This window comes from Chelonoidis abingdonii, chromosome 17 (genome assembly GCF_003597395.2).
Source record: "Chelonoidis abingdonii isolate Lonesome George chromosome 17, CheloAbing_2.0, whole genome shotgun sequence".
In the NCBI taxonomy this organism is placed as follows: Eukaryota; Metazoa; Chordata; order Testudines; family Testudinidae; genus Chelonoidis; species Chelonoidis abingdonii.
Genome location: NC_133785.1, coordinates 10,177,043 through 10,199,401, shown reverse-complemented (window position 1 = coordinate 10,199,401; position 22,359 = coordinate 10,177,043). Strand labels below are relative to the sequence as shown.

The 22,359-nt window shown below is 55.0% G+C and overlaps 2 protein-coding genes across 3 annotated transcripts; one reads left to right on the top strand and one right to left on the bottom strand.

Annotated features, from left to right (window-relative positions):
- The first annotated feature begins 1,874 nt into the window (after positions 1-1,874).
- Positions 1,875-7,216, top strand: TRPT1 (tRNA phosphotransferase 1). Of its 2 annotated transcripts, none has more exons than XM_032804370.2 (7): positions 1,875-2,246; positions 2,646-2,727; positions 4,365-4,534; positions 4,841-5,015; positions 5,235-5,291; positions 6,467-6,577; positions 7,103-7,216. In XM_032804370.2, the coding sequence occupies exons 1-7, from the start codon at positions 2,151-2,153 to the stop codon at positions 7,123-7,125; spliced, it is 714 nt and encodes a 237-aa protein (XP_032660261.1). In that variant the 5' UTR covers positions 1,875-2,150; the 3' UTR covers positions 7,126-7,216. The 2 variants fall into 2 exon arrangements, with proteins under 2 accessions (XP_032660261.1, XP_032660259.1); XM_032804368.2 differs by having other exon boundaries at positions 4,838-5,015.
- On the bottom strand, positions 6,864-21,505 carry FERMT3 (FERM domain containing kindlin 3). Its single transcript, XM_032804336.2, has 15 exons — positions 21,329-21,505; positions 20,087-20,254; positions 18,413-18,646; positions 17,744-17,869; positions 17,316-17,484; positions 16,024-16,126; positions 15,600-15,707; positions 14,871-15,005; positions 14,678-14,727; positions 14,305-14,429; positions 13,601-13,707; positions 12,858-13,073; positions 12,352-12,476; positions 11,905-12,046; positions 6,864-7,902 (listed from the first exon to the last, which is right to left on the bottom strand). The coding sequence occupies exons 2-15, from the start codon at positions 20,244-20,246 to the stop codon at positions 7,723-7,725; spliced, it is 1,980 nt and encodes a 659-aa protein (XP_032660227.1). The 5' UTR covers positions 20,247-20,254; positions 21,329-21,505; the 3' UTR covers positions 6,864-7,722.
- Positions 21,506-22,359: the final 854 nt, after the last annotated feature.

Sequence of the window (22,359 nt, the reverse complement as noted above, 5' to 3'; positions counted from 1 at the left end):
TCCTGACTCCCAACCCCATGTTCTAACCACTGGACCACACACACCCCGCTCAGGTAGAGAAGGATCAAAATTCCTGGGTTCTATCCTGGGGTGAGTGAGGTCTAGCGGTTAGATATGGGCATGATCTTTCCCCAGTCAGAGCTGGGCAGTGGATGGGGATGTCCCTGCACACCTATGGACACCACATTCATGGCTGAAGGCATCAGCCATAGGTGTCCTGGGATGCTGGCGTCCTGGGATGCTGGGGCCCTGGAGACATTAATCCTGGTCTCGGCCGGCCCAAGGGCAGCTCAGCCCCTAATCGGCTCAAGGAGGGGTGAATGGTTAGTTTGATGGTGACGCCTGGAATCCCGGCTCGTTAATTGTATTCGAGCTGCCAATAAGCTGGATAATCAGAGCTGGCGGGGCGCGGGGCGGGGAGCGGCTAAAGCCTTGAGATGCGGCCTTCTCTCACACCATGCCAGCCTAGGATCACCCCGTGGGAGCCTGTGGACTATGCACTGATCCTTCCCACCAACCCCATCTGTCCTGAGTTCCCTCAGCCTTGTCCCCATAAATTGCATTAATCTGCAATGCCCCAACCCTGGGAGAAACTGAGGTACGAAGGTGATGGATGTCAGAAATAGCACCTACAGGTCCTGATACCCAGCTCCACTGCTGTAACCACTAGGATTCCCTCCCTACCCAGAGCAGATAGTAAACTTTATTATCATCATCATATTCTTTGCAACTGCTTTGGGTGGTGGAATGAACTAGGCCAAGGGCCTCTCCCAGCCATCTATGTCAGTGGGTGGTGCTGGGGAAAGGGCTCTGTGCAGCAAGGAGGTGAAAGGTGACTCCAGGAGCACAAGCCCTGAGCCAACATGAGGTGCTGCCGCAAGCCAGCTTGACTCACTGAGTCACCTCCTGCTGGCCAGGGGCTGCTGTCATGGCCTCAGCTACCCTTAGCTCCCGCCCCCAAATTAACCCCTAGACCTCACTCCCTGCCTGTGCTGAGGATAGAACCCAGGAGTCCTGACTCCCAGCCCCTGCTCAGGGAGTGGATTGCACAGTGTGGGGTACCTCACCCTTAGCCTCAGTTTACCTGTTCTTAATTTCACCCCATTTTTTCATTTCCCCCCTGACACCCTCCTTTCCTGCCCTTTCCCCTGTCTCCCACTGCCCCAGCTTATGGCACGGCTGGCATCTGGGATACTTCCTTCAGCAGCGGGGCCTTGGCCCTTCAAACCCCCTTTGCAAAGTGGAGATCCAGCAGCTGGCAGCCAGAGCTAGAGCTGTCTGCAAAGCGGATGTGGGGCGCCACCGTGTGTGGCCAGGCAGCACTGCGGGGCCTGCTTCAGGGTCCAGGCCCAGCCCAGAGTAGAGAGGGAAAGGGGATGGACAGAGAGTGGTGGAGGGGGATGGATGGGTGGGTATAGGGATAGACAGGCAGGCAGATGGGGAGAATGACCTGAAGAAGAGCCCTGCGAAAGCTTGTCTATTTCAGCAAGGGAAGTTGGTCCAAAAAGAGCTATTACCCCACATGCCCCGTCTGGCTCAGATAGGAGGGCCTGGGGCGACTCAGACAGTTATAGGCATAGCCCCCCCCCCCCGATTATTCCACTTTGCCCGGTAGGGGAGTCTCCCTCCGCTCGCAGCAAGTGCCGCTGGCGCATGTAGGAGCTGGAATACCGGGCTAGATCGGCTCCCACGGCTGGCCAGTCCTACCTGGAAGACTACAACTCCCAGAAGCCTTTGCGGCCCCAAAGCTAGGCCTCCTGGCTACGTATTTGCCCATGATGCCTGGTGGGTGGGGCTGGAGTCGTTGAGTTCAGTTTGCAGCTGTGGTTGATGGGGGACTGGCGGTCTGGTCTGGGACTGGGTAACTGCCCCAGGCAAGGGGGCGCTGAGAAAGAGGAGGGGAGCGAGAGCCCTGGGGAGTCGGATTGCTGGTGGGAGGAGGGGGCAGGAGAGTGGGATTAGTGAGGGGAGGGGACGAGGCTCTGGGGGAGGGGGCAGGAGAGTGGGATTGGTGGGGGGAGGGAGCTCGGGGGAGGGGGCAGGAGAGTGGGATTGGTGGGAGGGGATTCTGGGAACTGGGTAACTGCCTGGGGGCATTCTAGGGAGTCTGAGGCTGTAGAGAGCGCAGGAGCAGAGTGGGAGTGACTAGCATGGATCCAGGGGTGGCAGAATCTCAGCAGCCCCTCCCTAGGGCTCCTGGGAGAGGGGGTCGGAAGTCTGGGAGTCGAAAGAGGCACCAGGACCAGGTTAGAGCTAGTCACAATCTCCCCTGCCCTGGACTCTAAACCCCAGCCAGTCTTCTCCCATGGCTGAGCTGGTGACACCTGTCTCCATGGCTAGACTTCTTGGAGGGGTTCCCCCCTCCAGTTCAGGCTTGGTTGGGTGGGGGTGGCAAGAGCTGACAGGAACCCCTCTCTAAGAGTGAGTTGGGAACAGAACCGAGGAGTCCTAGCTCCCAGCCCTCCTACTCTAACCCATTAGATCCCTCTCCTCTAACAGAGTTGGAAATAGAACCCAGGAGTCCTAGCTCCCAGTGGCTCATTCAGCCCTTTCTACTGAGGCTGCTGCTGGTGGTGGGGGAGTTATGTGGGATTCTCTCTGGGATGAACTCCCCCCCCCCCTCCATTCTCCTATCTCTCTTTCAGAACCCAGATGTCCGTCTGTCCAAAGCCTTGTCCTATGTTTTGCGTCATGGAGCAGCCCAGCTGGGGCTGGAGATGGGTGCTGGTAAGTTGCACCCATACTCCCATGCATCTACTCCCCCTGGCCCTACAGACAGGCTTCAGGACAGCACCTCTCCGATGGAGAGAGAGCTACTGAACCCCAGCAGAAAGGACTGAGACAGGGGACCCTCTGCTTAGGTACAACCCCCCATAGCTGACATGGGATTCCTGGCCTGCCACTGGCCCTTGCTCTCCTACCTGGCCCTGGGGCCTGAAAGTTCAGGGGGTCATCATGGGGGGCACTTGGTATTGGTGCATGTGCTCCCTGTGCCCACAGAGGTGGTAGGAGAGAGAGCACAGAGAAGGGGACTAGGGCTGGGCCTGCAATCCACAGACTCATTGCACTAAACATCCCAGCCCTCTGCTCCAGAGGCTGTGTGCCCCTGCAGGTTATTGGGGACAGGGGTGTGCTGACATGAACTGGCCTGCCCTCTGCTGGAGGGCCAATGCATGGGCACTGCCCCAGGACACCTGGGTTCTTCAGCCCCTTAGTGCCCTGGGTTGGGTGTGAGGAGAGCCTGAGGCGTGTGGGAAGGGGTAGGGCATCATGTGGAGGCCAAGCTGGTCTTTTCCCTCAACCACCCCCAGTGGATTGCAGAGGGAGATGATGGGGTTAGATGGGCCTTGGCATACGTGGTCTAAGAGGGCGGGAGATGGGGTAGATCAGGGGAGGGATGGGTTAGAGCATGTGAGAATGGGTTAGGTCTAAGCCTTACCGGTGAAGGTTGGAGGGATGAGTAGGAGCTGCAAGGCGGTGTCAGTCTTGGCCGCACTGGTTGGGAGTGCAAAGGGGGTTTAGATCTTGGCCTAGCCAGTTGTGTGGGAATGGGGTAGGCTGGTAGGGCATGTGAGGAGGGGCAGATCTCACCCTCGCTGGTTGGGGGAACAATGGTGTAGGGATGTTGTGCAAGGAGGAAGGATGAGGTAGGTCATGCAGGGGGCAGATCTCACCCTCGCTGGTTGTGGAAAAGATGGGTTACTTTGGGGGAGGGATGCAAGGGGGAGGGAGGACAGTGGCCCCCAACATGGTGCCCGCCTGGGTATCTATGTGCACCCACATACTGGCTGGCGGACGAGCATCCACCAAAATGCTGCATCATCAAGAGGTGTCACCGGCAAAATGCCACCGAAAAGCGGTGTCATCAAGAGGCATCGCCGCCGAAATGCTGTTGATTTTCGGCAATGCTGCCTCTTGACATTGCTGCTTCTCCGCAGCATTTTGACGGATGCTTGTCCGCCGGCCACAGTCCTCGGTGGCTCGTTGTCTGGCACCCACTACCTGGAAAAGGTTTGGGACCACTGAGGTAGGGCATGTGGAGGGCAGGTCTCACCCTCACTGATTATGGGGATGGGTAGGATGTGACAGGATTAACGGGGCAGGGGCGTTGGGATGGGGGCAGGGTAAGCAAGGGGTAGGTCTCTGCCTAGCTCATCTGGGTGTGGGGATAGGGGCAGGGTGAGCTAGAGGACAGGTCTCGGCCTAGCCCCTCGGGGTGTAGGGATGGGGCAGGTCTCAGCCTAGCCCATCATGGGGGTGGGAGAGGACAAGGTGGTGGGGCAGCAGGACTTGGCCTAGCCTGTCAGGGTGTGGGGAGGGGGCAGGTCTCAGCCTAGCTGGTCTCATCTGTCTCTCCTCCCCAGATGGGTTCGTAGATGTGGCTGCCCTGCTAAGCCTGCCCCGCTTTGGGGGTGTCTCTGTGGCTGATGTGCGACACGTTGTGGAGACTAACGAGAAGCGCCGCTTTGCCCTGCGCCCCCACCCTAGTGACGGGCGCTTGCAGATCCGCGCCAACCAGGGGCACTCACTGCAGGTGCTGGGGGAGAGGTGGTGGGTAGCAGAGAGGGACCCCTCTTCTGGAGAAGTGGGGGGGGGATTGAGTGGGCAGTGTGAATCCTACAACCTGGGGCCTTAGAGCGCACGGGATGGGTCAGAGCAGGATCCTCATTCTCCCAGGATGAGGAGTAAGGGGGAAGGACAGGATCCTTGCTTCATGGGATGGGGAGCAGGGGCACCTTGGACATAAGAAGGGGCAAGAGAATGGGGGCTAAGGGGAGCACAAAAAGGGACCCTAGGCCAGAAGCGCCATTGTGATATCCCTCCATTCCCTCACTAGCAGGTGTCAGAGCTAGAGCTGATCCCACTGCTGGAGCCCACAGCCCTACCCCAGACCATGGCCCATGGCACTTACCTACGGCACTGGCCAGCCATCTGCCGAGGGGGCCTTTCCCGCATGGGGCGCAACCATATCCACCTAGCACCTGGGCTGCCTGGAGATGGACATATCCTCAGCGGTCAGTATGCACGCTGTACTGGGGAGAGAACCCAGGAGTCCTGCCCCCCTGTCCCTGGTGCAGTAGTGGGGAGCTCTCTTTGGGGGTGGAGGGGCTATGATCCCAAGGGACACTGGTGGTTCTGTGTACAAAGCCCAGTCAGCAGGGGGGATGGAGGTGGATCTAGGAGTTGCTCCCCATAGCCCACTTTTGACCACCTCTTTGACTATTGATCCACAGGGATGAGGCAGGACTGTGATGTTGCTATAGTGATCGATGGGCCCCAGGCGCTGGCAGGTGAGTAAGGGGATGGGGGGATAAATATCAGGGAGGGAGAGGAATTATTTAAGCTTAGTACCAATGTGGACACAAGAACAAAGGGGTACAAACTGGACACTAGGAAGTTTAGACTTGAAATTAGACAAAAGGTTTCTAACCACTAGAAGAGTGAAGTTCTGGAACAGCCTTCCAAGGGGAGTAGTGGAGGCAAAAGACATATCTGGCTTCAAGACTAAGGCTATGTCTACACTACTCGCCGTATCGGCAGGTTACAATTGATTGCTCGGGGATCGATATATCGCGTCTCATCTAGACGCGATATATCGATCCCCAAGCACGCTTATATTGATTCTGGAACTCCACCAACCCCAATGGAGTTCTGGAATCGACAGGGGGAGCTGCGGACATCGATCCCGCGCAGTGAGGACGGGTGAGTAATCCGATCTTAGATATTCGACTTCAGCTACGTGAATTACTGTATCTAAGTTGCGTATCTAAGATCGATTTTTCCCGTAGTGTAGACCAGCCCTAAGCTTGATAAGTTTATGGAGGGGATGGTATAATGGGATAGCCTAATTTTGGCAATTAATTCATATTTGATTATTAGCAGGTAAATATGCCCAATGGTCTGTGATGGGATGTTAGATGGGGTGGGATCTGAGTTACTACAGAGAATTCTTTCCTGGGTGCTGGCTGGTGAGTCTTGCCAACATGCAAAGGGTTTAACTGATTGCCATATTTGGGATCGGGAAAGAATTTTCCTCCAGGGCAGATTGGCAGACTCCCTGGAGGTTTGTTGCCTTCCTCTGCAGCGTGGGGCACGGGTCACTTGCTGGAGGATTCTCTGCACCTTGAGGTCTTTAAACCACGATTTGAGGACTTCAATAACTGAGACATAGGTTAGGGGTTTGTTACAGGGTGAGATTTTGTGGCCTGCGTTGTGCAGGAGGTCAGACTAGATGATCATAATGGTCCCTTCTGATCTTAAAGTCTATGGGTCTCTGGTGGAAACTAAGAAGTTTCCTCAACCCTTCCAACTGAGGCACCTACCTTCTCAGCAGCAGAACCCAGGAGTCCTGGCTCCCAGCCCCCTCCTCTAACCACTCAACCCCAGTCCTCGCTCTGAATGGAGGACAGAACCCAGGTGTCCTGGTTCCCATGACCCTGTGCCTGTGTGTTGCTTCCCCCTGCAGATGGGATCCAGTTCTATCGCTCAGCTAATGGTGTCATCCTCACACCAGGTGATGCTGAAGGCCTCCTGCCTCCCCGGTACTTCCAGAGAGTCCTGCAGCTCCGGCCTGACAGTAAGAGTCTACCTCACCCTGCCTCCTACCTTCTCGAGAGGGCTTGGCATTGGGGGTAGGACAGTCTCTGACCTCTCCATCACCCCATGAGCCCCACCCACTAGAAAGAGGTGAAGGGACTTGTCCAAGGTCATAAACCAAGTGGGGAGTAGGACCCAGCAGTCCCGACTCCCACTCCCCTTGCGCTAACCCACTCATTTCCCCTTCCCTTCTCACACTGGGGATAGAACCCTGGAGTCCGGGGAGCAATTCCCACCCTTCCACAGAGTCACAGACCTGCCCAACATGGTGAGAGCTTGGTTTATTACTCTGTGTTTGCAGTCCCAGCCGACATGCCTGGCTGGCAACTCGTGGCAGACTCCAAGCAGCCGTGGCTTTGATCCTCTCCCAGGGAATGGCAGAGAAGGGCCCATGGGCCGGTGTGGGGTGGAGGGTCCCGTCGTTCCCTGGCATGGTTGTCGAGGGCAGGCAGGTGCAGGAAAGCCAGTTGCTGCTAACACCCTTCTGAATCCTTCTGTCTTTCAGGGCGTCTGCTACCCCTCGAGTGATCCACACAGGGCCGAGCCAGCTCCAGGGCCATGACATGGAGGAGAATCAGGGCAGGAGAGAGCAGTGTAAAATAACATCCTTATTGTTCCATCTGCTGCAGCTTCTTTAACCATCTCTCTGTTGGATTTGCTGCACTCCCTTTCCCCAAACACACACATGCTGCTGGGGTAGGGGGTGTTGGCTGGGGACCTGTACTCCCCATCCCAAAGAGCACATGCAGGAGTGCTGGGGTGGCAGGGGGCACGAGACGGGATGGGTGGATTAAGGGGTGTCTTGGGAATTTGAGGTGGGGAGGTGTTGGGGTGGCTGGGTTGGTTAACTGGGTGTGTGGAGGCTGGGGTTTTGGTGCATGGGGGGAGGGGCTTGGGAATGTGTGTGTAGGGATTGGTGGGCTGGTTGAGTTCTGTATGGGGAGGAAGGTGGGTGTGTTGGGGGAGGAGGCTGTTTTGGGGATAGGCGGTTGTGATGGGTGGGTGAGGGGTCCATTGTACAGATGGCTGCTCCCCCCCTGTGGGTGGGGCCAATGTTAGCCCCAGCTCTTCCCCCTCCCTGTTGCCCCCTGGTACCCAGCAGGAGATGGGAGCAGTGCTGAGTGCTCACAGGGCCTCGTGGCCCCCTGTCAACTTGTAAAAAAGCTCCTCATCGAGGCCCCGGCCCTTGTCAGTGGAGCGGGTGGACAGGAAGATGTAGCCCCCGATGTACTCATGCACGATATTGCACCCAGCTGACACGCTGCTGAACGCCACATTGATGTGCTCATCAAATTCAATCGCCACCTGGGAGAGAGGACAGTAGTGAGGGTCTGGTTGGGAAAACAACACAGGAGTCCTGGCTCCCACCTTTTAGTGTTGTTAGGAACTGGGGAACCTTTTGGGGAAGAAGTAGCCTGTACCAGGGGAGGATGGACTCCACCTTAACCAAAATGGAACCAGACTGCTGACATGTAAAATTAAAAAGGTAGAGGAGTTTTTAAACCAAGAGCTGGGGGAAAGCCGACAGGTGTGGAGGAGCACCTGGCTCACCAGAGACATCCCTTAGGGATGAATTTATTCAAGGGCAAACTCAGTATCTTAAGATGGAGGATAGAAAAGAAGTTGTAAAGTACAGATAGGAGCTAGTAAGGAACGGTCAAGCATACGACTCTCATTTAAACATAACGGCAAGCGGCTAAATAAAATGTACAAGGGCTTATATACTAATGCTAGAAGTCTAAATACTAAGATGGGTGAACTAGAGTGGCTGGCATTAAATGAGGATATTGGTATCATAGACATTACAGAAACTTGGTGAAATGAGGCTAAATCAATAGGACATGGTAATACCAAGGTATGAAATATATAGGAATGACAGTAGGTCACGCTCTTGGGGGTGAGGTGGCACTACGTTTTTTTTAAAAAAAAGTGAAAACCTTAAATGAATCAAACTACTGTAAAATCTCTTTGAGTAGAAATTCCAAGCTTGAATAGTAAGAGGATAGCAGGAGGAATATACTACTGACCGTGAGAGTGAAATACTAATGGAGGTTTCAGAGGCTACAAAACCAGAAATCACTGTAGTAATGGGTGATTTCAACTATCCTCATATTGACTGGCTAAATGTCACCTCAGAATGGAGATGCAGAGATGACCCCCCCCCCGTAAATGGCCGCTTCCTGGTGCACCTAGTCTTGTAACCCACAAGAGGAGAGGCAATTCTTGATTTAGTCCTAAGTGGAGTACAGGATGTGGTCCCAGAAGTAACTATTGTTGAACTGCTTGGTAACAGTGGCCATAATGTAATTAAATTTAGCATCTTTATAGCGGCGGGAAATACCAAAAAAACCCTACCCCTCCAGGGTTACATTTAACTTTAAAAAGGGAAACTATACAAAAATGATGTTAGACAGAAATTAAAAAGAACAGTCACGGGGGTAGTCCTGCAGCCAGCATGGAGACTGCTTCAAAATACCATAATAGAGGCTCAGACTAAATGTGTACCCCAAACCAAAAGAGACATGGCTAAGCAACAGAGTATTGGAGAGAAAAAGGCACCCTTCAAAATGTGGAAGTCAAATTCTAATGGGGAAAATAAGAAGGCATGCAAACTCTGGCAAGTAAAACGTACAAGTGTAGTAAGACAGGCCAAAAAAGAATTGAAAGATAACTTGCTAAAGATGTGAAAACTAACAAGAAGCATTTTCTTAAGTACATCAGAAGCAGGAAGCACGTTAGACAACCAGTGTGGCCACTAGACAACCAAGGTGTTAAAGAAACACTCAGGGAAAACAAGGCAATCGCAGAGACACTAAATGGATTCTTTGCATGGGTCTTTGCAGCAGAAGATGAGAGATACCCACAATCCAAGCTGTTCTTTTTGGGTGACTAATTGGAAGTATTGTCCCCCATAGGATGTGCCAATAGAGGTGGTTTTGACACATATTACTAAAACTAAACAATATTAAATCACCAGGCCCAGATGGTATTCACCCAAAAGTTTGAAGGAAGTCAAATATGAAATTGCAGAACTGTAATATGTAACCTATTGTTGAAATCAGCCTCTGTAGCAGATGACTAGAGGATAGCTAATGAAATAGCAAATTTTTAAAAAGGCTCCAGAGGCAATCCTGGCAATTACAGGCCAGTAAACCTAATGTCAGTACCAGGCAAATTGGTAGAAACTATAGTAAAGAACACAATTATCAGTTAAAGAGATAAACACACTTTACTGGGGGAAGAATCAACATAGCTTTTGTGAAGAGAAGTCATGGCTCACCAGTCTAATGGGATGATTAAGGGTATGGAAAGGCTAAAGATTAGGGCTGCTCAGCTTAGAAGAGACACAACTAAGGGTGTGTGAGAGATAAAGGTCTATAAAATCATGAATGGCATGGAAAAAGTGAATAGGAAAGTGTTCTTTACCTTTTCCCACAATACAAAAACCAGGGGTCGCCAGATGAAGTTACTAGGCAGCAGATTTAATACAAACAAGAGGAAGTACTTTTTCACACAATGCACAGCTAACCTGTGGAACTCATTGCCGTGGGATGCTGTGATGGGCAAAAGTATAACTGGAATCCAAAAAGAACTGGATAAGTTAGCGGTGGATAGGTCCATCGATGACTATTCGCCAACATGGCCAGGGACGTAACCTTATGCTCGGGGTGACCCTAAACCTCTGATCACCACTAGCCAGGAATGGAAGATAGGGGTGGATCACTCCATGCCTCCCCTGTTCTCTACACTCTGGCTAAAGCTCTGATATGGGCCACTGTTGCCCAGGATACTGGGCAAGGTAGACTATGGTTTGACCCAGTAGGGCAGCTCTTACATTCTTAGAATCGGTTACAAGATAATAGGGTTAGAAGGAAGAGCCAGCATGGATTTGTCAAGAACGAATCATGCCAAACTCACTTAATTTCCTTCGTGGTCAGGATTACTGGTCTAGTAGATGGGGAGGGAAGCAGCAGAGATGGTCTATCTTTATTTTAGTAAAGCTTTTGACATAGTCCCACGTGACATTCTAATAAGCAAACTAGGGGAATGTCTAAATGAAATTACTATAAGGTAGGTGCACAACTGGTTGAAAGACTGTACTCAGAGTAGTTAATGTTTCACGGTTGAACTGGGAGGGTATATCTAGTGGGGCACTACAGGGGTCAGTACTGGCTGCAGTACTATTCAATATGTTCATTAATGACTTGGATAATGGATAAATTTTATGCTTATAAAATTTGCAGATGACACCAATCTGGGAAGGGTTGCAAGTACGTTGGAGTACGGGCTTAGAATTAAAAATCACCTTGACAAGTTAGAGAATTGGTCTGAAATCAACAAGATGAAATTCAATAAAGGCAAGTGCAAAACTCTTTGGGGGAAAAAATCAAATGCACAATTACAAAATGAGAAGGAACTGACTACGTGGCCATATTGCTGAAAAGGATGCGAGGATTACAATGGATCACACATTGCACATGAGTCAGCAGCTGCAGAAATGGCTAATATTCTGGGGTGTTGCAAGAGAGAGTGTTGCATGTAAGATATGGGAAATAATTGTCCTTCTCTACTTGGCACTGGGGAGGCCTCAGCTGCAGTACTGTGCCTGGTTCTGGGCAGCACACTTTAGGAAAGATGAGAACAAACTGGAGAGAGTTCAGAGCAGAGCTACAAAAATGCCAAAAGGTTTAGAAACCCTGACCTAGGAGGAAAGGTTAAAAACACTGGGCTTGTTTAGTTATGAGAAAAGACGACTGAGGGCACCTGCTAATAGTCTTCCAATTTGTTAAAGGCTACTACAAAGAGAATGGTGGTGAATTGTTCTCCGTGGTCCCTGAAGGCAGGATAAGAAGTCATCCTTAATCTGCAGCAAGGGAGACTCAGGTCAGACATTAGGGAAAAACTTTCTGACTAAGGGCAATTAAGCTCTGTGACAGGCTTCCAAGGGAGGTTGTGGAATCCTCATCACTGGAGGTTAAGAACAGGTCTGACAAACACTTGTCAGGGATGGTGGAGGTTTATTGGTCTTGCCTCAGCACAGTGGGCAGGACTTGGTGACCTCTCAAGGTCCCTTCCAGCCCTACATTTCTGTGATTCTGTAGACCCACTCACCTCCCAGAGCCAGGCAAGGAACTCCAGGAGTCCTGGAGCCCAGCCTCCAACCTGCACAGGCACTGGAGAGGAGAAGATGACCCAATACAATTGTGTCTCCTAGGGCATTCCCCTACACCCTCTCTCCCTGTGCCAGATTCCATGATGGCTTGGCATGCTCCTAATAGGCCCCAGCACCCGCTTCTCTGCACTGACCTGACGGATGTCCCAGTTGACATTCCACTGGCGCATGTTGCTGTACCGCCAGGTCTTTACCACGTCTCCCACAGCCAGGTCAATTCGGATCAGACGATTATTGGCGATCCCCAGGATCTCATCCTTCCTACTGCCCTTGAACCTGCGGAGCATGGAGAGATTGGGGGTCAGGACTCCTGGGTTGCACTGCAGTTTGGGGGTGGGGGGTGGCAATCTATGGATTAGAGCAGGACGGGCTGGGGGTCAGGACTTTGGTTTCTATCCCTAGCTCAGTGGGGAGAGGAGTGAGGTTGAGTGGGTTGGGGGTAGAGTGAAGGGGCTGGGCGTCAGGACTTCTGGGTTCTATCCCTGGCTCTGTAGGGGAGTGAAGTGGGGTCCAGTGATTAGAGCCGGGGGGGTGGGGGAGGGTGTCAGGACTCCTTGGTTCTGTGGGGAGGGGTGCCTCACCTGACCACAAAGTAGGAGATGCCGAAATCAGGCAGTGACTGCCAGGCCTGGATAAACCTCATCTTGGCCTCGGTGAGTGAGAGCTGGGCCACGTTTTGATGGGCTTCCAGGATGCGTGGGGTTAACTGTGGGCAGGAGACATGAGTCAGTGTTTCAGTATGTTCCAGGTCTGATCACCGGGAGGATGGTGCTGGGGGGTGCTCCCCTCAGTCATTGCTGGCCCCATTACCCAAGTGCAGCAGTAGGGCGTGCTGTGCTGCAGGCAGCAAGGCAGGGTGGGTGGCTCAGCAGGGGGCACTGTGCTGCAGGGAGCAGAGCAGCGTGGATGGCTCAGCAGAGGGGGCTCTGCCCTTGCAGTTAGTGCTGTCCCCACTATCCAAGTGAAGCACTAAGGGGAGCTGTGCTATAGGGGGTGTCTCCTCTTGCAGTCAGTGTTGACTCCATGCTGGGTGCCAGGGAGTGTGCCAGGGAGCTCAGTTGGGGTTGCTGCCCCAACCCCCACCTACCTGTTTGGGCTTGAATTTCTTCTGGTAGCGGGGGGACACCAGCCACTGGGTGCCCATGGCCTCAGCATCGGGGGCCACGGGTGCGTCAGGACTGGCTCTCTGCAGCTGCAGGAAGGACAGGATGTTCTGCACCTCAGACTGATACGTGCTGTCTGCCATGGTCCGGCCCTTGGCTGCCAGCCGGCACCCTGCCATCCAGCGGGCATACTGCTGCTCCTGCGGAGGGGTGGGGGGGGGGAGGGAAGAGAAAGGAAGGGAGGGGGTTAAAGGAGGGAGAGGCACTAAAGACCCCCAGCGGGGACCACCGCTGCAATGCATCTCAGTAGCCAGCAGTATAGAGCCTGCAGCCCTTTTCTAGAGGATAATCCCATTCACCCACCAATTCACAGCCCCTTCCCCCAGTATAGCCCCACCGCAGCCCTCCTTTTATGGTGTAATCCCACTGCCTTCTCACTCCGCACAACCCTCTTCCTACATGGTACATCCCAAATGCATCCTCCAATGTGACTCCAGGGTATAATTCCACTTCACCTACCCACCCCACAGTAGGGTGACCAGATGTCCCGATTTTATAGGGACAGTCCTGATATTTGGAGCTTTGTCTTATATAGGTGCCTATTACTCCCCACTCCCATCCCGATTTTTCACAGTTGCTGTCTGGTCATCCTACCCCACAGTCCCAGTATAATCCCATGGCACCCACCCACCCCATAGTCCAATCCCACTTCTATCCCCCAACTTACGTCGTCACAGCGCAGGTACACCTCGCTCATCCCCTCCGGAGATGGCACCAGCAGTCTGATGCAGAACTTTTGGCCTGAGATGTTGACGTCCGGTACCACCTCACAGCCTGAAATTGGGGGTGGGGGGAGTGGAATGCAGCACATCTGGTAATTAAAATGCTTTAGTGTGGCTGCAAAAAACACCTCAAAATCCCATGGAGCTGGAGGACAATCTCTCGCCTCTGTGTTGACCTATGGAACTACTTGCCACTGGAGTTTTAGGGAGGCCAAGGCTTTAGGGAGATTAGATCTGGCTGTTAGTTGATGCCAGAGGCCATTGACTGGCTGCGAATGGCAGGGTCCAGAAAAGAAAATCCCGTCCTTTTGCTTTCAGTTAGCTGTGGAACTCGCTGCTACTGGAGTGCAAAGGACCCAGGAGGTTGAAATAGAGAGGATTTGATGTTTCTCTAGGAAAAGGGATTCACTTGCACCTTAGGTACTGACAGCAAGAGACCCTCGTGCTGCAGGTGGAATATACGTGGGGGGAATCCCGCCCAGCATTGCCTGGTGAGGGGAGCTCAGTGTTGAGGGAAGGCTTACGCTCAGTTCTCTGAAGCCGCAGGCTTTGTGCGAGCTGGGACACAGAGGGGCTGGATGAGCCCATCAGTCTGATCGGGAGGGTGCAGAGGAGAAGACATGCCAGGGGAAAGGGATGCCGTACTTACCCTTGAGATTGAGCTGCTGCACGGGCTCACCTAACGCCTCGTCGCGGCTCTTGTAGTAGGAGATGGTGGTCTCTTTGAACACCACCCAGTGCTGCTTGTAGCCCTTGAGCGTCAGCTTGCGGGGCCTATGAAGGGGGGAGTCAGTGCCAAGGTGGAAGGGGCACAGTCAGGCACCACCCAGGTGTGGGAGATGCACACAGTCCCCCTTGAACCCTGAGCTGTGACATGGGGCAGATGCAAGAGGACAGTTTGGGGGATGGGGTCAGGCATGTTATTGGAACTGAGCACTAGACCCCACGTTGTTCCCAGAGCAGGGGAATCCTGACTCCCAGCCCCCGCCTCCATAGTGAGGATGAGAGAGTCTGGGGCTCACCTGAATATCCGGAGATAATCCTTCAGCTCAGGGATGGTGGTGAGATTTTCCTGCCAGGAGATCGAGACACAGTCACCCGCTGCTACTCCAGCCCAGCCTCCCAATGCCCCTCAATCCTGCAGCCTCCTGATATTCCAACCTAGGCCCTCCCACAGCTCTGCTGGTGCCCCTCACCGTTCCCCCGCCCCCTTACCAGCATGTCCGAGGTTGATGTCCTCCCCTCCAGCTTGACCTGGAGGTTGGACAGGGCTGAGTCCAGGTCATCCATGCCTTGCTCCCCAGCTGTCTCTGTGGGGTCAGCACTCAGGGACAGCTTGTTGATGTGATACTGGAGGGCATGGGGAGGCAGGTTAGTTGAGGATAAGGGGGAGGGAGATCTTCACTCCACCCAGATAGCGCCCCCCATGGGATTGACCCACTGGCTTGACCTGGGGGAACAGATCCTTGTTCACCCAGGTGGGAGAGCTCTAGGGGTAGTTAGACTTGGCACTACTGGGTGAGCTCTGGGGAAGACAGACCCCAGCCCAGCTGGGGGTGGGGTGTGGAAATATATCGGGTAGGGGTGCCCTATAGGAGGGAGGGGCTAGATCCCCACTAGGAGGGAGTGCTTGGGGGACAGATGGATTCCAGCCCAGCTGGGTGGGAGGGCTCCAGAGATGGTTAGTCCTGGCCCCACTGGGCAAGCTGTGGAGAAGATAGATCCCAGCCTGACTGTGGGGTAGGCGGGAGTGTTCCATGGCAGGGGAAGGGATGGATCCTGGCTAGTTGCAAGTGCTTCATGTGAGGGGAGGTAAGGGGATGGATCCCAGCCTGACTGTTGGGGGGATCCCTTGTAGGTGAGGGGGGGATCCCAGCCCAGCAGGGGGAGGTAGATCCTGGCCTAGCTAGGGGGCGGGGGCCTGGCAGGGCAGAGTTCCAGTACCTGCAGGGCAGCGAAGACCATCATCTCTTCCTCGGTACTTTCGGTCTCCTCCAGCAGCACAGCCCAGCGTGCCTGCTCGTACAGCTGGGTGATGCGCACCGCGTCATACTGCAGCACGGGGGACAGGAAAGGTGGGTGGGGGTTAGGGGTCAATGGGGGAAATTAAGGGGGAGGAGCAGGGGAGGGTGTGGAGGGAGGAGAGTTCGGTCGGGGGATGAGGGGTCCTGGGCTCCAGATCCAAAAAGTCAGGGTAGGTTTGGTTTGAGGAGGGAAGGGAGAGTGTGGGGAGAAGTCATGGAATGTGGCAAGGGTTGGGGGTCCCCGCTTCGGCTCCTGCATGAAGTAACCAGGACAGGCTGGCTGTGTTTGGGGAATGAAGGACCGACAGGAGAGCCCAGGGGGAAGAGGCACAGGGACGTCCCACCTTGGGCTCCAGGTCAAAGAAGTTGTAATATTTGAACCGCAGCCAGAGCTGCTCGTTCTCCCGCACGTCCTGCTGCATCAGCGACCGTGAGGAGCTCAGCCACCTGGAGGGGAACATGGGAATTGTCATATTTGTAAGAACAGGCATGACTCAGTTTCCCCACCCACTTGGGATTGCCAGCCCCTGGGCAGGAAGGGGTTACCTTCCCATCTAGGGCAGAGGAGAGGGGATGGCTGTGGGTCTCTCTAGCTTGGACAGGGAGTGGGGGGAGAATGCACCATCAAGAACTGTCCCTAGGCAGGGAACCTTGGAGCGATACCAGGACCCCCGCTGGCCACCCAAGGGAGGCTGAACATGTGTGACCCCAGCAGCAGGCAGTTGGAGATCAGGAGACAGGAGGCGGCTCCAGCCTGGCCCACACTTAGCCCGGCAGAGCTTGGGAGCTGGGCTGGGAAGGAGCGGGCAGTGTCTCTGCACAGCATGCATCCCTGTGCAGATGCCCTGATCCCAGCATGGAAGGGCTTTGGCCGCCGTAGCTAGAGAGTGATTCTGCTAGCCGAGCTCTCCCACGTGGGGCGAAACTGCATCCCCTGGCAGCAGCTGTGGGAAGCTCTGCCAGGCAAGCCTGGGCTAGGAACTGGGCTGCCCAAGTAGCATTCATAAGGCAGGTCAGGGTCAGCTCTCCGCACGCCCTGGAACAGAAGATCTGCCTAGCGTGGGGTGCCCCCCAAGGGCTCAGCAGTGATGGGGCTCGTGCAGGCGATGGAGGAGGGAGAGTTCACTTTTGGATACTAAGGGTAACACTCCACCCTGGTCTAGGAGTGAGACCCCAGCCAGAAACCAGGGGAGTCTGGCAGGAGCCTAGGGAACAGGGCAGGTGGCTGCCAGCATGGACTCTGGGCTGAGCCTGGCTTTCTGCGTTGAGCTAAGGACCCCGTGATGCTGGATCCCAGGGGACTAGTAAACGCTGGCTTGCTCTGAACAGGTTGCACTGGGCTGCTGCAGGGAACTGAACACAGAGGAACCGCTGGGGAGATACAGAGAGACATGGGGGGCTGGAGCCCAGGGCCCCGCCTAGGCGTGCTGGAATCACGGGCTCATCCTAACTCCATGGCCCGGGCACCGTTTGAGGTGATAGTATAAAAGGCTGAGGGTACAAAGCACCCTGGAAATCCATGACGGGACGCAGCTGTGGTGCTGCCCCCAGGCACAAGACCAGCATGAGCAGCTCTCTGCCCCCTCTCCGTCAGTTCTCTCAGTGCCCCTCAATCCCAACCCGCAGCTCCTCTCACCGGCTGTTGATCTGGGCCTTTTCCATGAGATTGCTGGGCCGAGGCATCTTCAGCACGTGCTCGGGGGTCAGGCCGGTCCAGCTCACTGACAGCATCCGGTAACAGGCCTCAGTGGCGGGGCTGTCCGAGAAATGAGCCGGCATCCCCCGGAACGGCTGCTGCTCTGCACCTGTGAGAAAAGGGAGGGCTGCTGCTCTGTGCACAAGGCGGGTTAGCGGTGCCCAGGCAGACACACACCGCCGGGGGCACACACAGAAGGGCAGCCTCTCACACCAGTGCTCTTGTTCACTAGTGCATATACCCTCTGGCACGAGCACACGAGGGCACTCACAGGCACTCATATTAATGCACTAGCATGAACGCTCACCCCAGCACTTGCAGGAGAGTGCACTCACACACCGCTGCCCACCCCCCTCGCCCACACTCACTGGCTGGCAGCACCACCCCACTTAGGTCAAACTCATCCTCTGTCCCCAGCACCGGCCCCTTCCGCTTCTTCTTATCCTTCTCCTCAGGCGCCCGCAGCAGTGAAAGCTCCTCAGCATGCCGGATAGCTGGGGGGGAAGAGGACATGGGGTGAGGGAGCTCCCCAGTAAGGGTGTCTTCCCCCATCTTCCCCTCATTCCATCTGTCTGGATCCCCTGCCCCTCTCTCCCAAAAGTCCCATCCCGCCTCCCCGTGCCCACCCAGGGTTTTCTCCCTACTTTTCCTCACTCCCAACCCCTCCCCTCACCTCTTTGTACTCCTCTGCGCTCCTCTCCCCCTGCACACCTTCCCGACCCCTGCTCCTCGGGTCACCTCCTCACCCCAGACAGTGGCCTGTCTATGCTCGTACTCCCCACCTTGGAAGGGGCAGACGGGGAGAAGAGCCCCGGGAGCTAGGTAAATATGATGTCACTAATTTGTCATGACTCCTCAGGCACTTTTTCCAGAGTTCTTTAAGCACTGCCCCCGCACGCACCTCTACAACCCCTACCCCCTGCACATTTGCCCTTCCCTCCTCCACAACTCCTGCCCCTCCCTGATGCTCACCCTCAATGTCTACATCCTTCTCCACCCTGGGCCCATCTATGCCCCACCGCCTCCTGGGCACTCACTCAGCACCCGGCAGATGCCAGCCACAGCACGGAAGACAGGCTCAGAGAAGCTGGCGTGGACACGGATCATCCGCCGGTTGGGTAGCTGCAGCCGCACAGGTTTGTGCTGAGGTGTGTAGCGTAGACGGGCGTCTGCCTGCAGCCCGTACTTATCCAGGGTCCAGTTGGTCTTGAGCAGCCAGAGTTTCTTCTGCTCCCACCAGAGAGCGTGGTCTGACCAGTTCTGCTTCACCTCTGGGGGCAGAACACAGTAGTTTGCACAGGGACCCTTTGTCTGGTGCTGAGATGCAGCCATCTCTGGCGTGGGGTATGGGGGCTGGTTATACTGGGACCCCTCGCCCAGCGCTGAGATGCAGCCAGTGCCACCTCAGGGTGGGACACAATAGGTAGTTCCCAGTATAAAGAGGATGCTGCAACTCCAGGAGCTGAACTGTGCAAGTCACACACAATACAAGTAAAGACGTCTAAACCAGAGCCATGGTTACTGGGGCAGGGTTCTGGCTCCCCCATGTTAACCACTAGATCCCATTCTCCTCCTGGAGTTCGGAGAGAACCCAGGTGTCCTGATTTGCAGCCCACTCATCTCTAACCCATTAAATTCCCCCTCCCCTCCCAGAGCCAGGAATAGAATCCCAAGCCCTGAAGGCTATTTATAGCCATAGGCTCTGGCTAGCTGGCCCCTTATCAGCGTCCATCCAGGGTATGGGCCTCACAGTCTCCAGCAGCAGCAGCAGCTACAGCTGCTATCAGGCACTGCCAGGAGAAGGTCCCCATACCACATAGACTGGCCACAGGAAGACATGGCACAGGCCCACCTTGTGTCCTGGGCAGATAAGGAGTCACTTCCTGTTGGATTGGTCCCTGCGCGCCCCCTCACACCAGGCCCCAGGCCTCTCCCTCGCTGGTACCTAGGGGAGTGGGGAGATGGGGGGAGGGGCAGACACTGTAGGGGAGTACAGGAGAGGGAGACGTGGAGACGGATGGATGGATGGATGGATGGATGGATGGAGGGGGACGGACGGTGTGAAATGGACAGATGGATCACTAACACCTAAAAGATAGACAACTGGGCAGACTAGAGCCCAGCCAGGCGTTCCAGGGTTGGCCCACCCCCTGGGTAACCCCCATGCCGACAGATGGCAGGTGCTTGTCTCCCTGACACAGAGGGCAATTCTGGGGTAATCGGGGAGGCAGTGCCCCAGCCAGACCCTGATCCTACACAGAGTAGGAGGGGAGAGGGAGGAACTGAGGGTGGAACTGGGTGATTCGGAGTCACTTCCCTGCACCAGGGCCATGACTCAGCCTGCATCATGTGAGACTGGCAGGAACAGCAGGGATTGGGGTCTAGTGGTTAGAGCAAGGGGCTGGGAGTCAGGAGTCCTGAGTTCCATTCCCAGCTCTGGGCTGGGGGGACTGGGAATTTGAGGTGCCCTAGGGTAGAGGGTTGGGGAATCCCCCACGCCCCCCTCTGATGCTAAGATGGATGATGCTGGGAATCCCACAGCAGGAAGTTGGTGGCTACTGGAAGGAGAAGTGCAGCAGCGAGATTTAAAGGAACAGAACGCCACCATCCATGCAGGGGCTCACCCGTTATGGGGAGAAGTGGGGAGGGTATTTAATGGGAGAGGACACCCCTACATGTAACCCACAGCAGCAGGGGGACCCCACACTCACTGATCTTATCCACAATCTGCAGCATGACGCCCCCAATGTGCACATCTCCGGTGACTCGCAGGGTGAGGGGCTCAGCCTCAGGCCCCAGCTCCTCCACAGCCACGCTCAGCTCCCAGGAGGCATCGATGTAATCCCCACTCGCCGTCTTCAGCCCAGCCATGACGAGCCCTGGAATGAGTGCAGCGCAAGGGTCAGAAGGGAGACATGATAGGACTCTCGAGTTCTATCCCCAGCTTCAATTGTCAGTGTAACAAGGGTGGGGCTTGTCCTTTTTTCTGTCAGTGGGTCAGGAGCACTGGGGTGGTACAAGGAGATGAAGGGATGAGAACAACTCCACAGTTCAGCAAGGGACATGTCCCACCTTTGCCCATTACACAGAGGGAGAGGATTTGCTTTCCTCCCAAGCATAGAGGGGAGGCAAGAGGCAGAAATAGCTGTACCACTGCTCCCATACAGCAGCACTAGGCTGGCCCAGTGTTGTGCTCAGGGGCTGCAGGGCACAGGATCCCAGGCTAGATGGGAGCCAAGGAATCCCAGTCCGGCAGGAGAGAGGTGGTGCTGGGTGGGCCCTGGGGAGTCTGTCCTGCAAACAGCTGATCAGGCCAGAGACCCAGGGTCAGGACTCATGGATTCTATCCCCAACACAGGGAGGAAAGGGGGGTCTAGTTGGTTAGAGAGAGAGGGCTGAGATTCAGGACTCCTGGGCCCATTGCTGACCATGGTGGGGTGGGGTGGGGTGGGGTAGCGGGGGGACACACCACCAATCCTTCCCAACTCATTAGTTCTCACTCCCCAACCAGAGCTGGTGACAGAACCCAGGGATCCTGACCCTTCATCCCCCAGATTGATACCCAATCAATTTACCCCGATCCCTAGCTCATAGCTGAAGGCCACAAGGGCTGATACAAATCAGCAGGTGGGTAAATGCCAGGAGCCCCAGAAGTAGAGAGCCAGGCACCCAAAGAGTGAGGCCTGGCCCCAGGGACAGCTCCCCACATCCTTTCAGCTACCCACAAGGAATTCTCCCATGGCTGGGTAGGAAGTGCCATGCATCTAGCTAGATCACACCTCTATGTAGCCGGTACCCAACTCCCACCCAAACTGGGGTCCCCTCTTCCACTTCAGTGGATGATTATGCATAAGGGCACGTGGCAAACTCGTGTGGGGGAACAGATGGAGTGGGACCTGCCAAGGCACTGTAAAGCAGAACCTCCCACCACCACCGCGCAGCCAGCCCCTTACCGATCCAGGTGTGGGTTCTCTCCGGAGCTGTTAGCTCACTGTTAGCTCAACTAGCACCGATAGGGATCCAGCCTGGGCTCTGTATCCCTCTCCAGCGTGCCTGCTGTCAAATCACTCCAGCCAGTTGCTCTAGCCCAAGGCGTTTCCCTTACCCTCCCCCCCACCCCCCGCCCTTCACTTCCTCTCAGCCCGCCCAGCACTGTTTGCTCAACAGTTCTAGGGCTCTGCATTGCTTTTGCCTTGAGCAGGAAGTCCTTTGCATCTGGGCCCAATGGCAACTCAGGCACCTGCTGAGTCCTGGCTTTGCTTGAGTAACGCCCACACAGCTGTGGGCAGCATGTAGGCCCTTCCTAGTAGGTACTCTCTCACTTTGTATCTGAAGCACCTAGCACCATAGGGATCCTGATCTGAGTTATGGTTTGTGCAGCACCCAGCACAACAGGGCATCTTAGCTAAACCCAGGGGGTCTGCACTGCCTGGCCTCGGGGCGGGGGCGCCACCCCTTAATTAATCCACAGAAGGACAGACAGCAGCTATTGGAACACAAAGGGAAAAGGAAGGGAGTCTCCCTCTGAATTTTCCTCTGCCCCACTGAGCAGCACATAGCAAAAACATAAGTTAGTCAGTGGAACTCATGGCCACATTATTCCAGACAGGCCACAGGTTCAGAAAGGATTTCAGTTCATTCAGTGGCTACTCAAGCAGGTGGCAAGAATGTAAGAGGGGAAATGAATAGAAGCAGAACACTGACAGATGTTCAGTGGTGGGAATGTGCCCTGCGAGCATGACTCCAGGGTTACTTGAATCTTCCTCTGAAGCAGGAAGCACCAGGGGGAAGACTGGACTCACTGGGCTGATCTGGTTTTCCTGTTCTTATGCTCCCACACCGCTGTTGGCCACTGGAATTTGGGGCACTGTTGAGAAGCATCCAGCTGCATATGGCAACTGTTTGGAGTGCTAGAGTACTTATCATTTCTCCTACCCTGGATTGCAGGCGTCTTGCCTCCCTAATTGCCCCTAGGTCACGTTTC